This window comes from Panthera tigris, chromosome D1, assembly GCF_018350195.1.
Source record: "Panthera tigris isolate Pti1 chromosome D1, P.tigris_Pti1_mat1.1, whole genome shotgun sequence".
In the NCBI taxonomy this organism is placed as follows: domain Eukaryota; kingdom Metazoa; phylum Chordata; class Mammalia; order Carnivora; family Felidae; genus Panthera; species Panthera tigris.
In genome coordinates, this window is record NC_056669.1 from 7,156,412 (window position 1) to 7,173,916 (window position 17,505).

The 17,505-nt window shown below is 45.1% G+C and overlaps 1 protein-coding gene across 1 annotated transcript in view; it reads right to left on the reverse strand.

Moving 5' to 3' along the window:
• EXPH5 (exophilin 5) overlaps positions 1–16,914 on the reverse strand; it is a 76,387-nt gene extending 59,473 nt beyond the window's left edge. Inside the window, exon 1 of the mRNA XM_015535500.2 lies at positions 16,706–16,914. Coding sequence (XP_015390986.2) covers positions 16,706–16,824 — 119 coding nt within the window. The 5' untranslated portion in view covers positions 16,825–16,914. The remainder of the gene's footprint in view (positions 1–16,705) is intronic.
• Positions 16,915–17,505: the final 591 nt, after the last annotated feature.

Here is a 17,505-nt window from a genome sequence, read left to right on the forward strand (position 1 = left end):
GAGAGGTACATAATTCCTTCCTCTTGCCTCCGGCCAATCTGTACTGACCCCAGGCTGCTTTTCCCTTTTAGAAACTCCTTGGGCTTCCCCGTTGCCTTCTTTATCTGTTCCCTCCTACTTCCTGACCTTGAACATGACCACTCAACAGTCAGTGTGCAGGACCTGTGGCTACAGCAAGACAGCAAGTTCCCAAGAACAAGATCTAAGCTGCTTGTGGATATGACAGCGTTTGTGTTTGTGCATAACCCACACTTAGTGGGCAGTGAAACAAAACAAAGCAACAAAAAGCAAAAAGCACTTCTTCCCGTTGCCAGACTAAACAGCTCCAGGGACAGAAGGTTCCCTTTTGATCCTACCAAGCAGTTTTATTTTATTTTTTGATTAAAAAAATTTTTTTTAATGTTTATTAATTTTTGAGAGACAGAGAGACACAGCATGAGCAGGGGAGGGGCAGAAAGAGAGGGAGACACAGATTCCGAAGCTGGCTCCAGGCTCTGAGCTGTCAGCACAGAGTCCGATGCAGGGCTCGAACCCACGAACCATGAGATTATGACCTGAGCTGAAGTCGGACGCTCAATGGACTGAGCCACCCAGGCGCCCCCCTACCAAGTAATTTTAAAGTGGGAAAGCACTAGAAACAAGGTTCCTTACATCTGACGCAGGCACAGCCCTCTCCATTGTCCTTTGCTAGGACTCCTGGCTCTCCCCTCCCAAACCACAGGGTTTCCGGAAAATCAACACTCCCTGAAGTTGTGCAAAGGAGTGTAGGAAAGATGTGCCAGGAGGAGTCAGTGCCCGATGCCCAGGCGGCCAGGCTGGGATTGCTTCCTGCACGAGGGAGTCATCTAGGGAGCTTTAAAAAGATACCCATGCCCAGCCTGATCACAGACCGATTAAGCCAGAATGTCAGGGTGGGGGTCTGGCATTGGTTAATTTTGAGAGCTTCTCAGGTGGTTGTCATTTCAGCCAGGTTTGAGAACCCATGTCTTAGCAGAGCCTGTGGGCCAGGACCTGTCCTCATAGAGACCAAGAAGACAACAAGTATCTTAGCGCACAGGTGGGCACACAGAAAGCAAGTGCAAGCCCCTTCTTAGCACCTGCCACACCAACACTGTATCACTTTTAGCTGAACTAGATGGTCTATGGCCCCTGCTCAGGAACTGCAGTTACTACACTTGCCCCCAGAGGGTGCTGCAGACCGACCCTAAGGCAGACCATCTACGGGCAGGCCAGAGAGGTGTCATGTGACCTGGCATGATGGTCATGCCCATGAGAGAATGTGAAAAGCAGCAGCCAAACAATCAAGGGCATCCTAAGAGGGCAGTGTGGGCTGTGACGTGCAAGCAGAGTGTGTGGCTGGTCCCTGGAGCCGTGTTGGTTCCCCACGTCCTTCAAACTCCAGTTTCAGTCCACGTGTAACCTTTCTGCAAAGCCCTCTCTACGTTAGGTGCCCTTAGTGAGACTCCTCCTTTCTACCCAAAGACCCTGACTCACAGGAGCAAGATGGAAACTGGGCAGGACACAGGAAGTAGAAGCACGGAGAAGCAGCAGCCCGGAGAAGCCAGAGCAGAAGGCGGCAACTCCCAAAATGTGCCGAAGTGAGGGGAATGGTGAAACAACACAGAATGACCATGGACAGTTGTACAGGATAACAGGAAGGAAAACGCGTAAGAATTATCTGGCAGGAAGCAAAGCTTTAGCAATTTAAGCCTGGGCAGTGAGAAACTGCAGACTCTACAGGACGAAGGAAGAGGACAACAGGAACAGGAGAGAAAAGACAACAAGGAACTGTCCTTCCCCTGCTCTGCTCAGTGCTGCTGGCCGATGAGCTCTGCAAGCTGAATCTCTAGGCTGTCACCACCCGTCAGCTGCTTCCAGCCAGACACTGGCAGGAGACTGGAGGGCGGGAAGAAGGAAGAAGTCAGGGTTTTCTCCTCCTCCGCTTCATGCAAAACTTCTGGCAGTGATTGCCTTCCCCATGCCTCCAAATCCCCAGACAGGCCTGCACGGTTGGCTGCAGTTTCTCTCGGGGCGGGGGTGGGGATCATAGCCTAGGCTTGGATAACACCACCTGCTCCCTTTTCCTCCCCAACCAGGGGTGTGCCAGAGCTGGCTTGTACTGGCTCACAAGGGCAGATTGTTAAATACTCAGGAATTTTGCAAGCTGGTTGTTAAACTAATGCTAGCTGGAAATTGGCCAATGCTACAAATCAAGACTTTTTTTTTTTTTTTTCTCCAGGGGGAGCTAGTTACCAGCACACTGCTGCCTCCAGGCTTCCTGTAGCTGCCAGTCTCAGTTTTGCCTCAATGTTCCCTGATTGGTATCTCTTTTTACCACCCTGTAACCAATTCACTGCACTACATTCTATTTTACATGAGGACTACTTTCTGTTCTCCTGGTGGGACCGTGATTGATGTGCCGACGATGATATCCTCAAGAGCTGTGTGCCAGCTCCCTTGTGAGAGGTAAACATTAAATTCACAACATGTGAGGTTTTAATTTTGTTTGCTTGTTTGTCTAGTAATCTTGTTAATCACTTATCCTTGTGATTAATTTTTTTAACGTTTATTTGTTTTGAGAGAGAGAGAGAGAGAGAGAGAGAGAGAGAGTGTGTGCGTGAGCCCAAGAGCAGGGGAGGGGCGGAGAGAGAGGGAGACTAAGGATCCCAAGCAGGTTCCCGGCTGTCAGTGCAAAGCCCCTGACGTGGGACTCAATCTCACAAACCACGCTATAAGATCATGACCTGAGCCGATGTCAAGAGTTGGACGCTTAACCAAATGAGCCGCCCAGGTACCCCTCCTTGTGATTAATTTCTAAAGCAGATTAATTCTGTTATATATTAAAAACTTACATCATCTTACCAGGGTACTGGTTTGACTGTCAAAAGAACCAAAAAGACAACCAGGTCACTTGAAGCAGATCTCAGGATGAATGGTCTACCCTCAGTTGGGTTTGCTACCTGGCATAGAAAATGGGAAGAGGAAGAAAACTGAAACATGACCCATTATCTATGTGTATTAATAGATGTACAAATCACACTTCTCTGTACAAGAGCCTCTTCCCTACAATTTCCTTCTTAGTTTCACGATAGCTGATGGTATAGGATTTGCCTTATCAACACTTTGTTGCTGTTATTATGTTTTCCCCAGTTCTTTCTCTAAAAGGAACAACCGCAGGCCTTAGAAGTAGATGGAAATAAATTTGCTAGCCATTTGGGAAAAAAAATCAATTTGCAGAATTATCCTACTTAAAGATAAAATATATATCAGATCATTAAAAAGTGAGCTTTAAAAATTTTTTAATGTTTATTTATTTTTGAGAGGGGGAGGGCAGAGAGAAAGGGAGACACAGAATCTGAAGTGGGCTGCAGGCTCCAAACTGTCAGCACAGAGCCCATCATGGGGCTCAAACTCACGAACCCATGAGATCATGACCTGAGTCGAAGTCGGATGTTAACTGACTGAGCCACCCAGGCACATCAAAAAAGTTAGTTTTTTAAAAAGATTTTTAAAAGGTAGAGGTGAATGAATGTTGACCTAATCTCTAGATGGTAGAACTTTCTAATCTTAAAAAGAACATTTTTTAAAACCTGGTACATTTTGTTCTATAAAGATGGAAAAAAATTCCTTATGAGTCAGATAAATAGAAGTGAAAACTGAAAACTGGGAAATGTATTTGTAATAAACAGGACAAAAATCGATTTCCTTAAGTATACAGAAATATATAAATCAATAAAAAAAACATACACACAATGAGATACTATGTCAGACAGAATCTAATCTCCCCAGTTACTCTCCTTTCTGGTTTTGGTGTGGGCAGCAAAGTATTCAGTTTCAGGGGAGGGATCATGATTGGTCTAAGCCAAACATCTGAATCCCACTTCCTGATTTCTCAATTCCCTTGTAGCAAGGGTGGCCTTACGATATGGTTCTGGTCAATGAGACATCAGGAGGAATCTACTGGGACGGCATATGGGAAAGCTTTTACTTCCATGATAAATGGCAGGTATAATTGGCTCCACCATCTTCCCTTCTTCATGCCTGGGACAGAAATGTGATGTTCAGAGCAGTTGCAGCCATCTTGTGTCACAAGACACCATCCTGACATCCTACACCACTAACCCAGCCAGTGGGTGCCTACTTCTAGATATCCTGTTATGTCAGAAAAATTTGTCCCAAATTTGTTAAAGCCATGGTTAGATCTGTTACGTATGACAAAGAGCATTTTGAACACAAATCCCGAAATAAAAATAGGCAAAGATATGAATAGACAACTCACAAACCATGAAGTGTACACATATGAAAAAAGTTCAAGTTCATTATAACCAGTGCTAGAAATTAAATTAAAATTTTCTTTCTTTTTTTTTTCCTACAAAATTAGCAAGGATTTTTAAAAATAATAATACCATCCAGGTCTGGGAGGGTAAGATAAAATAGTAGGCTTCCCATACTGCCGGTAAAGGTGAAATTTGGTAGAACATTTTTAGGAAAGTAATTTGGTAACAGGTCACAAGAATTTAGAAAATGTGCTATAAACTAATGATTCTACTTTGTGGAATTTGCCCTACAGAAACAATTTAAATGGAATTAACAATGTTATCACAAAGGTTTGTCACAGTGTTATCTAATAAAGCAACACGAAGCAAAAAATAAGAAAAAATCGGGGCGTGTGGCTCAGTCGGTTAAGCGTCCGACTTCAGCTCAGGTCATGATCTCACAGTTCTTGAGTTCGACCCCCACATCGGGCTCTGTGCTGACAGCTCAGAGCCTGGAGCCTGCTTTGGATTCTGTGTCTCGTTCTCTCTCTCCCCCTCCCCCATTCTCTGTCTCTCAAAAATAAATAAATGTTAAAAAATTTTTTATTTTAAAAATGATAAAAAATCAAAGTGGCTAAAATATTAAAAGATTAAATTATAAAATATATATAAACAGTATGCAGCCACAAAAAATAATGTTGACTATGAATCTTTAATTTGATGGGGTGATTTTTATGTTAGATGTTACATAAATAAACAAAAACATACACAATATGATCACAACTGTATAAAGTCAATGTGGGAGAAAACAGTTCTATGGTTCCTAAAAAGTTAAATACAGAGTTACGAAATATCACAGTAATTCCACTCCTGGGTCTATACTCAAAAGAATTGCAAACAGGGACTCACATCCTTGTAGGTGAGCTCATAGCAACACTATTCACAATAGCCAAAAAGCGGAAACAACCCAAATGTTAATCAACAGAATGGATAAACAAATTGTGGTATGTACATACAATGGAATATCATTCGGTTATAAAAAAGCACAAAGTGTAGATAAATCCTACAAGGTGGGTCAACCTTGAAAATATTAAGCTAACTAAAGCAGATGCAAAAAGTTACATATTGGATAGTTCCATTTATATGAAACATCCCAAATAGGTAAATACATAGAGACAGAAAGCAGATGGGTGATTACCAGTAACTGGGGGGTGGGGGGTGGGGGGGTGGGAGGAGTGGGGGGGGTGGGGGGGTAGGAGGAGGGGCTGAAATTAAGAAGAACTAATGGGTTTCATTTGGGGTGAAGAAAACATTTCCAGCCTTGTGCCCACTTATCCCAATACCATCTGTTGAAAAGACTATCCTTCATTGAATTGCCTTTGCACCTTGGTAAAAAAAAAAAATATATATATATGTGTGTGTGTGTGTGTGTGTGTGTATCCATTGGTTGTATTTTGGAGTCTACTTCTGGACTCTATACTGTTCTATTAATCTAAAGGTCTTTCCCTTCACAAATACTATGCTATGTTGATTACAGTAGCTTTACGGTAAAGCCTTAAAATCTAAGTACTGTGATTCTTTCAATTTTATTCTTCATTTTCAAAATTGTTTTCTCTATTCAATTCCCTTGCTTTTCTAATGGTTCATTCCTACTATATGGAAACTCAATAGATTTTGTTTATTGATCTTATATCCTATCACCTTGCTACATTTACTTCTTAATTCCAGGACTTTTTTTTTTGGCAGATGTTTTTGGGGGATTTTCTTTTTTTTTTTTAACATTTTTTTAAATGTTTTTATTTATTTTTGAGAGAGAGAGAGACAGAATGTGAGCTGGGGAGAGGCAGAGAGAGAGTGAGACAGAATCTGAAGCAGGCTCCAGGCTCTGAGCTGTCAGCATAGAGCCTGATGCGGGGCTGGCTCAAACTCACGAGCTGTTGAGATCATGACCTAAGCCACAGTCAGACGCTTGTACATCCTTGTACAAAGATTGTACATCCTTGCTTTGTTTCTGATCTTTGGGAAAAAGCATTTCGTCTTTTACCATTAGATATGATGTTGGCTATAAATTTTCTTGCAGATGCCTTTCATCAGGTTCTATGTCTTTCTTGCCAAGAGTTTTTATCATGAATGCGTGTTCAATTCTGTCAAATGCTTTTCTGCATCAATTAATGTGATCATACGGTGGTTTACAGTAATCTATTTTAAAGTACTGAACCAGCCTTACTGTTACAGGTTCAATTGTGTCCTCTAAGAAAGACATAGGAGAGTCCTAACCCCCAGTTCCTCAGACTATGACCTTATTTGGAGATAGGGACTTTACAGAGCTATTCAAATTAAAATGAACTCATTAAGGTGTGCTCTAATCCAATAGGACCGGATGTCCTTATCAAAAGGGGAAAATGTGGACAGAGACAGAGCATACACGCCCTGTGAAGACTGGTGTTACACTGCCATGGGCCAAGGAACTACCACAAACTAGGAGGCGGCCCGTAACACATCCTTCCCGAGTGCCTTCAGAGGGAGCACGGCCCCTCCCAAAACCTGGACAACACATCTTCTTAACAAATCTGGAGAACAGAGCTGTGGTTGACGGGTTACTCTTCTGTCTGCCCCCAGCCCCCTTCCCCCTTCCACTGCTGTGAAATGCACTGTTTTAAAGTTGAAACCAAAGCAACCTTGATAGAAATATAAAACACCACAACCTCTCCTTGGGAAGTGGGGAGTTTGGTCACGGCAGCCCCCAATTTCCTCTTTCATCTAGAAAGCCTAATGCACATGGAATGAGGAAGCTGGCTCCTGTGGTATGCCAAGCTGAGACTTTAAGTATGGCCTTTAAACAGGGCCATTGACAATGCCAATAAGGAAACATTCCTGAGGAAAGCGAGGTGAGCCTACAGCTCTCAAATATGGGGCCTATGCAGAACTAACTGCAGAAAAACAGACCCAAATTGCTTCAGCAGGGCTCGAAGCCAGCTGGTTCAGTCTTAAGACTCATGTGTGCCAACAGGAATAAAAATGTTTTCGGACTAGGCTTAACCTGACCCTTTTTTTGTCCTTGGCTTCCCCAAATCTTTCTTTCCCTTACTTCGCATTCCTTCACAGACATAAGTCAAGGTCCAATTAATTAAAGCATCTACTAGGTGTGTGATACTCTCCATCCCTAAGACAATCCTTGACCATGTCAAGATTGACTGTACAGAACCTAACGTACCCACGGATATATTAACATTACAATATGTATAAAACATAATCAAGGAAAGGGCAGAAAAACATCCAGGTTTTTTTTAAGACAAATTATTTTGAAAGATATGAAGTTTAAAAAGATAGTCAAATATTTTGTATTTATTATCAAAAGAAATAGCCATCGGGGTATCTGGCTGGCTGGGTAGGTAGAGCAAGTGACTCTTGACCTCAGGGTTGTAAGTTCGAGCCCCATATTGGTATAGAGATTACATAAAAAATATAAAATCTTAAAGAAAAAAGAAATAGCCATCATTTTTAATAACCCATAATAATTATTAGAAATAAAATAATAGGAAAATGGTTAGAGTCCCTTTAAATATCATGCCCAAGAGATAGCCATCTTAACAGTTTGGAGCATATCCTTACAAAATGCATACATGCTTTTTCTTTTTTTTTCTTCAATGTTTAATTTTGAGAGAGACAGAGACAGAGAGACAGAGACAGAGAGACAGAGAAGGGGAGGGGCAGAGAGAAAGGGAGACACAGAATCTGAAGCAGGTTTCAGACTCTGAGCTGTCAGCACAGAGCCTGACAGAGGGTGCGAACCCATGAACTGAGAGATCGTGACCTGAGCCGAAGTCAGATGCAAAACGGACTGAGCCACCTAGGCACCCCACATACATCCTTTTTAAAACATAAATGGTTACCTGCAATTTTTTCTATATATGGCAAATAACCACCAGTTGTACCCTAACATCCATTAGGCCCTTTTTTTTTTTTTAATGTTTACTCTTTGAGAGAGAGAAACAGAGAGCATGAGCCGGGGAGGGGCAGGGAGAGGGAGACACAGAATCTGAAGCAGGCTCCGGGCTCTGAGCCGTCAGCACAGAGCCCAACGTGGGGCTTGAACCCACGAACCGCGGGATCATGACCTGAGCCGAAAACAAGAGTTGGACGCTCAACCGACCGAGCCACCCAGGCGCCCTTTTTAGGCCCTTTTCTTTAATGATATTAGTTGGGCACATGGCAAGCTAGAGTTGTATGTTCTCTAATTTCATAGTCAGTGTAAATAAGAGGGCTTTTTAAAAATTATTTTATTTTCTAAAGTTATTTCTACAGCAAATGTGGGGCTTGAATTCACGACTCTGAGATCCAACGTCACACGCTCTTCTGACTGCGCCAGCCAGGCGCCCTGGAAATGAGAGTTTTCAAGTGAAAACATCTGTCCTCTTACAAGCTGGATGGGCGGTGTAGGGCTAATCACTCCAACCTTTTGCACGCCATGGTGGGAGGCAGTGCTGTGTAGTAATTAAGTGCACACGGACTTCACGAATCCAATACTCCCTGCACTATTATCTCAGCCACGTTACTTCTCTTCCCTACCATTCCCCTGCAGAATGGAGATTAGCAAAAAGAGCCCTTAACTCATCAGAGGGGAGTGAGAATTAAAATGAGAAAGTGTACATAAAGAGTTCAGCACAGAGCAAGGGCTAAATAAATATGGGCTATTACTACTGTCATTATCATTAGGTTTTGACAACGATAAAAATACTTGCTCTGGGGGCACCTGGCTGGCTCAAGTCGGCTGAGCATCGGGCTTGGGTTCAGGTCATAATCTCACGGTTCGTGGGTTCAAGCCCCCCATCGGGCTCTGTGCTGACAGCTCAGAGCCTGGAGCCTGCTTCGGATTCTATGCTCCCTCTCTCTCTGTGCCCCTCCCCCACTCTCCCTCTCTCAAAAAAAATAAATAAACATTAAAAAAAATACCTGCTCTATCAGATTATGATAAGGCTAAACAGATATGAAAGACTTTAAAAGCTAAAAGAGTTATAATGTCACAAAGGCTAAAAAACGACACTGTCCCCAAACCTTGCAGTATGAAACTACGCTATTAGAGTAATCCCACATGTACTGCACAGGGAGACCCATCCATGGCAGTAACTAGACAGGAGAATGTGTTTGACAGAAAGATGGCCCCTAGGATTAAAGGAATTAATTAAATTGGATGTTACTGGAAACTGCAGACAGCTTGGAGATCCATGTTAATCCACATCTTATTAAACGATCAGAACAAGCAAGCCTACCTGGTCCTCCTGTGACTTCCAGGTGGTCTTCATGGTCCCTTCCCGAGGTCACACGAGGCTGCTCCAGGGCAAGCTGCATTAGTATGAACACTTCGCCTTACAGCATTGACCATCAACCAAAAACTTTCATAGACAGAAGCCATTTGGTGCAGAATCTGTGTTTTATTCTCTGCTGTATTCTCAGGGCCAACACAATGTCTGGCACATAGTAGATGTCCCATAAATAGGAGTCCAGTGTTTCCTGAAAATCGATCTCTTAGCCAGAGGCTGACTTCACCGGCTGGGACAGCAGAGGACAGGCAGAAAGCCTAGGACAGGAGACTGTGTGTCTTAGCTTTTAAACTCTGCAAGGTGCTACAGCGTCCACAGCTATGGACCCTCCACCATTTTGATAAACATTCCCCCTCTGGAGCCGCGGCTCAAGTACGATAGTATACATCAATCAGAAACAACTAAGTTCAGGGGGCGCCTGGGTGGCTCAGTTGGTTAAGCATCCAACTTCAGCTCAGGTCATGATCTCACAGTTTGTGAGTTTGAGCCCCGCATCGGGCTCTGTGCTGACAGCTCAGAGTCTGGGGTCTGCTTCAGATTCTGTCTCCCTCTGTCTCTGCTCCTCCCTCATTCAAGCTCTGTTTCTCTCTCTCAAAAATAAACATTAAAAAAACAAACAAAACAAACAACTAAGTTCTGGAAAACCCTCCTGGGCCACAGCTTTGCCATTAAGCAAAGATAGTCTAAATTTAGACTTGCCATTTTACAACCTGATTGCATCAGGTGCTGTGATGTCTTATACTTTGTAAGTTTTCTGCAAGAGGAAAAATAAACATTTTTGATTTGTTGGTATCTGTTCTGTGAGCTGAGTAGTTGGTATAATCTCTCAGCACATTCTGTTTCGGTTACATTTATGAGACAGGGATAAGTGGCGTTGGGGGATGGACATGGGGGGTGACAAGAAGGTAGTTGTGTTTTTCAAAGATTTGTAAAAAAGTAAGATGTGGGCACCTGGGTGGCTCAGTCGGTTAAGCATCTGACTCTCGGTTCCAGCTCAGGTCACGATCTCATGGTTTCAAGAGTTCAAGCCCCATGTCGGGCTCTGGGCTGACAGTGCAGAGCCTGCTTGGGATTCTCTCTCTCTCCTCCTCTCTCTACCCTTCCCCCTCTCACACTGTCTCTGTCTCTCTGAAAATAAGTAAATAAAACTTAAAAAAAATGCTTTTTATATTTTATGTATTAAATATGTATACATATATGAATATATATATATATTACATGTATTTGTGTATATACATGTACACATGCACACACACAATTGCCTCCACAGTATGAGATAAGTATGGGGAAAATTTCCACCTGCCAATAAACTGTGACTCTAACTCTCAGCCATTTTTCCTCACTGTGGCTAGAACCACAGACTGTGCAAGGCCTGAGAAGTCCTACCTGGGACTGTCAGACTGGAACCGAAGTGGTAATTTCCACCTCTTTACATGGCTCTCAAAGTATTTCTGTAGTACAGATTCCAGACTCACAGGGCAGAGCCGGATAAATGTAACACAGACTATCGTGCGATTCGGGGTTCAGAGGTGGGAGGAATCCTGTCTGGAGCGTGGAGGGGATCTGGGGAAGGGGAAGAAGGTAAAACACACTGAGTTGAAGTGGGGAGAGAAGCTAGGGATTTCAGAAGCCCCTGACTCTGGCCCATGCAGGCCATGAATTTCCCATCAAGGAAGTATTCGCTGGAAGCCTACTGCATGCTGGCACCTTGCCTGTCCTCGGGGTCTCTGACCTCTAAGCCACGGAATCCAGTACCCTTCCCCTCCTCTGCCTTCCTGGAGCCTCAGGAGACGGCAGTGCCCAGCATTGCTGCCCAGCAATGCACATCACACATCCTTTCCCCATCCTAGCAGTGTTGAGCTCGAGGGCAGACAAGAGACACTCATGGCTGCCAGGCAAGCCCAGTCCTTCCAGCAAATGTTTACTGTCTGTCCACCATGTGCCGGGAGCCACGGCAGGCCCCAGAGATTCACCAAAAGGAGAAGCGTAGATTTTTGCCTATTTTTTTCTAGTTGCCGTCCCCAGAAGAAACTGAAATAACAACACAGTCAGTATTTTGTGTCTGCTTTTTCACAGACCAATGACTCATAAGCATTGCCCCTCACCCGTATTCGTGCTGAGCTTGAGGGGTCTGCACCACCTTGACAACAAGATAGTCAGTAAAGGTAAAATTAAAATATCGAACCGGGCAAGATACAATTATCTTCATAACTGTCGATTACAATGACTGAACTTTTATTGGATATTTAGATTAGAAATGCCCCACTATGTTGGTATTATTTTCCCACTATTCTGCTATTTTTTAATACTGTAATTATTATCTGAGAGTAAATGTCTTGTTTTTCCTCGGGGAAAAATACAGTACAGTGAAAAGAATTTATTTGGGTTCAAATTCTAGCTGTCACTGGGGATCTGTGTGACCTTGGGCAAGTTCCTTAACCCTGAGACATTTCAGTTTCCTTCTGTACAAAGCCATCAACACAACTTACCCCCAAGGGATGGTGGTGAGGATTATTCAATGCTGATGGGTAAAATAATTTTTAAGTTACATCTGGATTTAAATTCTGGCTCTGTTGCTTAACTTGGACAAGATTCTCAACCTTTGTTAAGTTGTTTCCTTCTGTGTGAAACAGAAATTCAAGTGTGTGCATAACGAGGTTATTGGGACAATTAAACACATGTAACATGTTTAGTACAGTGCCTAGTATACAGTAAGGGATTGATAAATGTGAGTTATCAAAATCACAGTAATTACTATTATAAAAGGCAGCACTTAATAAATGTTGGTGTGGCCATCTTCTCTACCCCAGATTCCTACTAATGAGAAATATCCAAGAATTGGACTGGGTCAAGGTTAAGGCATAACTTTATAGGTAGCGCCATATCGTTTACCAAAAGGATTGTATTCCACTTACAATTGTTATTATTATTATTATGCCACTAACAAGATGCTGAATCTATCCATTTCATGCCAACCCTCACCAACAGTTTTTTCCTGTTATTTTTAAAAGTGGTATTTTGATATTACTTCCATTTGCATTTCTTTACCACTGTGAGGGTGAACATTTTCCCATAATGTTTTGTTTACTGTTGGGATATCTTCGAGCATGAACAACTTATTTTTATCTTTTGCCTGTTTATCAGTTTGAATCTTAGTGTTTTTCTTCAGTATTTGAATCAACTCTTTATCAGGAACATAAATAATATTTAATGCAAATACTTTCCCACTAAGCTGGGGCCAGAGAGATCTGATACCGATGAGGGAAGAGCAGGGGAAGTTCTGTGTGTTCAGGACCATGTCTATGGGTGGGGCTATTGGGTCTCACACAATGAATTCAACTACTCTCTGGCCTTTAACATCCACCTCTGGGCATCTCTGGGCCCGCATGACACTGTGGTTCTATATTTCTGACTATAAGATACTTCTTAGTTGCTTTGTAGACACCTCAAGCCTATTATAGATATAAATGAACTCCTCAGTTTTGCCTGACCAGCAAACTTGACAAACTTCTCCATTTGGTCCCTTATTGTTCTTGCCAAGATGTCTTTTTTTTTTTTTTAATGCTTATTTATTTTTTAGACAGAGAGAGTGAGAGAGTATGCACGTGCACACAAGTGGGAGAGGGGCAGAGAGAGGGAGACAGAGGATCTGAAGCAGGCTCCTTGCTCTCAGCACAGAGCCCAATGCGGGGTTCGAACTCACAAACCGTGAGATCATGACCTGAGCCAAAGTCGGACACGCAACCGACTGAGCCACCCAGGCGCCCCTGTTCTAGCCAAGATATCTTAAGACTCTTTCTCAATTCAGATACTCTTCTTCCCCACCCATATTCCAAAGTTTGCATTAAGCCACTTTGCTTTTATGCAAGTCTGACATTAGTACCTGTTTTCACCAACCAAATGAAACCCGAAGAAGATTTTCACTTGTATGGAAAAAAGTAAAAAGCGCACCCCAAGTGGTGACAGTGGCCCTGCCAAGCTCCTTCCCTGGGGAGCTACACTCAGCACACAAGCCGTGAGGTTTGGAACTGTGTGTGTGAGCGTCTGTCCTTTACCTTGACTTATTCTGGGCATCATTCATCAAGATGTGTCCTAAGGTTTCAGAAACACCTGAAAGAGGTTATTTTGGGGGCTAGGAAAGCTCAAAATTTCTTCCGTATCAATTAATGGTAATTGCCTCTTTGTTTTATGCCACGTTGGCTTATGAAGCTTTCACAGGGATAGTGGGGAAAACCTGTAGAGCAAAAAGCCCTCCCAGAGTCTCTCAGTCAGGCCTGTTGTACTGTCTCCTACATAATACTCTTGCATGATAAGTCACGTGTCCTGACTTTTGATTTGGAAAATATGATCACAAAATGAGCAACGGCAGCCAAGTTGACATGTTATCTCAGGTCTTCTCTGCATGTCAGCATCTGCTACTAAAGCCACGCACGTGAGCTGGTGAGCAGCGCAAGGCCATCAGACTGCTACCGAGTGATGGGGATGTGATAGTGGGGTTCAGGAATTAACCAGCGGGAAAGAACGTACTAGAAATAATTGCCTTGAGCATTTGGCCCAAGTGTCCAATGTCCCTAAGTTATTTTTATTTTTATTTATTTTTTGTGAGAGAGAGAGAGAGAGAGAGAGAGAGAGAGAGAGAGAGACAGGGAGGAAAGCACACAAGTGGAGGAGAGTGGCAGAGGGGGAGAGAGAGAGAGAAGGAGAATCCCAAGCAGGCTCCATGCTCAGCACAGAGTCCAACTCAGGGCTCCATCCCACAACCCTGGGATCATGACCTGAGCTGAAACCAAGAGTCGAAGCGGTCCCTGGCTGGCTCAGTCGGTTAAGCGTCTGACTCTTGGTGTCTGCTCAGGTCATGATCTCACAGTTGGTGAGTTCAAGCCCCACATCAGGCTCTGTGCTGACAGCATGGAGCCTGCTTGGGATCCTCTCTTTCCCTCTCTCTCTGCCCCTCCCCTGCTTGTACTCTCTCTCAAAATAAATAAACTTTAAAAAAAAAGTCAGACGCTCAACCGATTGAGCCACCCTGGCACCCCCCTAAATCATTATTTAAAAAATTAATTTTTAATGTATATTCATTTTTGAGAGACAGAGAGACCAAGCAGGGGAGGGGCAGAGAGAGAAGGAGACACAGAATCTGAAGCAGGTTCCAGGCTCTGAGCTGTCAGCACAGAGCCCGACGCAGGGCTCAAACCCATGAACTGGGAGATCATGACCAGCCGAAATTGGATGCTTAACTGACTGAGCCACCCAGGCGTACCCCCTAAGTTATTTTTATATTTTAATGATGACATTTTAAAAATTATTGAGGTGATTATTTTTAATAGTTGAATAGTTACAGTACTGATTTTGTCTTAGCATTATGCCTTTTTCTGTTGATGCCCCAGTTAGGATATGAGTTTCATGCAGTCGGAAAAGGTGTTTCCGCCTTCCTTCTAAGGCCCAGCCCAATGGCCTTGCCACCTACGAATACTTCTAACTCCCCCCAAAGGCGACTGCTATGGACACCATGAGCTACTATTGAGGAAACACAAGGCAAACGTCAGGTCAAATATAAAAAGCCAAAATCCTCTTGAATGAAAATTAAAATACATAATATTACTACTATTTCTAAAACTACACTTCATGAGAAGCCATGAAGCATCCTCAGTGGATACTTCCTTCCCTCCTCTTGTTCCCTAATTCTCCCCTCAGTTTCCCCAACTATATATACTGGATCACTTAAGCCCCATCCTCTCCAGAGACAGGAAACACTTCCAAGGACACACCGACAGCCCCCCAGTTCCTTAGTCCTTTTGGGAAATGTGTTGAAAACAAACTACATACAATTCTAAAGTCCTCCTTCCCCAGGCTGGGTGTGCCTGTGGATGGTGCACGTGCATATGTATGGGTGCACGCACGTGGATGTGTATGGGTGTGGACACGCAATGAGGAAATGATGGAGCCTATTTTTCTGAAGGCAGAGTATGACGATGTGAAATGCACATCCTCCAACTTCAAGAGATGTAGGTACTAAAAAGGTGTGAAGACAGGGCTTTGGGTTCAGTGTATTCTAACTGCCTCTACAAAGACCAACTAGGGTTTTCCTAGGTGAAGCGCATCTTTGGAGGTTTTTTCCCTGGGGGGCGAGGGATGGGCACTGGAATCTTTGAAAGGAGGGGGAAACCTAGAACCCACATCACCAAGAAGCTGCTCACAAACGAAGCGGTTTGCCAAATTCCAATCAATGACACACTTTTTGGTCTGAGAGTGATGGCCCGAATTCCCTTCCAGGGTCAACCGGAGAAGGCCTTGGATGGGTCTATTCTAGAATCGGTGAGAAAGTCCTCGTATTCGTTCCAGGGCCTATCCGGCACTTTGCCAGCAGAAAAACGGGTCCATTTCCATCCCAGGCAATGATCTCTCGATTTTATTCTCTGGTATCTAATCCCTCACCTGTAACACTGCATAGTAAGGTTAAGGGTGAAACGGCGCAGCACTACCGGCAAGGAGACCCACGCGTTGTGGCCACTCCGCGCGTCCCAATCCGACGCCAGCTCACTCCACACAGTTTGGCAAGTTGCTGGAGTTGCGGCCCTTGGGGTGGGACCACTTCGCCGCCGGGGAGATGCCATCTCTCCCAGGCGCCGCCGACTGTCGGCGAGGGCCGGAGAGAGGCGTCTCTGGAGGGAGAAGGACACTGGCGAGGGCGCACCGCCTGCAGGACCGGTGTCAGTAAGCACGTGGGTGCGCGCCCGCCAGGACCTCGCGCCGCGCAGCGCCCCCGCCCCTTTTCGCCCGCCCAGCCGGCCTCCGCCCCCGGCGACCGCTCCGGGGACGTCCGAGCCCACCCCGCCCGGGCCCCCGCGGCCGCCCGCCGCCCACGTGTGCCGGCCGGGGGCGGCTCGGCGGGACCCACTCGGAAAGAGAAACGCTCCGAAGGCCGTGCCCGCCCCGGAGACTCGCAGGCCAGCCCGCCCGGGACGCCCACGGCCCTCGCGGGAGAAGCCGAGCGCCGCTTTCCCCCGCGGGGCGGCGCGCTCCCCCGGAGGCCCCGACAGGTGCGCCGCCCCAGCCGCGCGCCCCCTCCGCGCGCGCCCGCGCCCCCGCAAGGCCCCGGGAAAAGAGTGAGAGGAGTTGGCCGTGTACCTGATCCTGTCCTTGTCTGCCCTCTGCAGCTCCTCATTTCTTTCCAGCACCTGAAGGATCTTCCTGGCTTCTTCGTCATTTAAGAAACTGAAATCAAACCCCTGAGGAACCTTCGTCATTTTCTCTCCTGTGTGTGAACTGCACTTCAGCTCCTTGGCGCCTTCTGTTACGAGGACATTTTTCAAGGTACAGAAGACCAGCTTCAGGAACCTGATCCCACAACCAATAAGAAGGCCGCCCCTTTGAAAATCTAAAACCACAAAGTGAGGGAACAGCCCACACCCACGGGGCTCAGGTCGACAACACCTTAATGACATGTTTCGCTCCACCTATCCAACCGGGAAGCGAAAGGCCCGGCCCCGCCGACAGAGGGAACCAATCCCATTCCAAGGGGGCGGGGCCTCTCTCGTCTCCTCCCCCCACCCGCAGCCTCGGCCTATCAGACTTAATCAAACTAACAATTCTACACAAGGCCGCACCTAGAGGAGGCCCGAGCTGAAGGGTTGGCGCCAACGTACTGTTTTCGCTGCTGCTCTTTGCTCTCGGAACTCGAGCTGGACTAGTTGAAGGGCTGAGAAAGTTAATCCTCCTTTTCAAAGAAGAGCCCATAGGAAGTAGAATTGCAGTAGGAGCTTTGGAACTGGCACAAGAGTTACCCTATTTGAAAGAAGGGCTGAACTCAATGCACTGGGGGCTGTGGCCTGACCAGGCCCAAGGGATAAATGTAGTTCCTGGAAATGAGTTCTTGGCCAAGCCTCCCTTCTCACAGACACCCCCAAGCCACCCTCCTACAAAAGTCA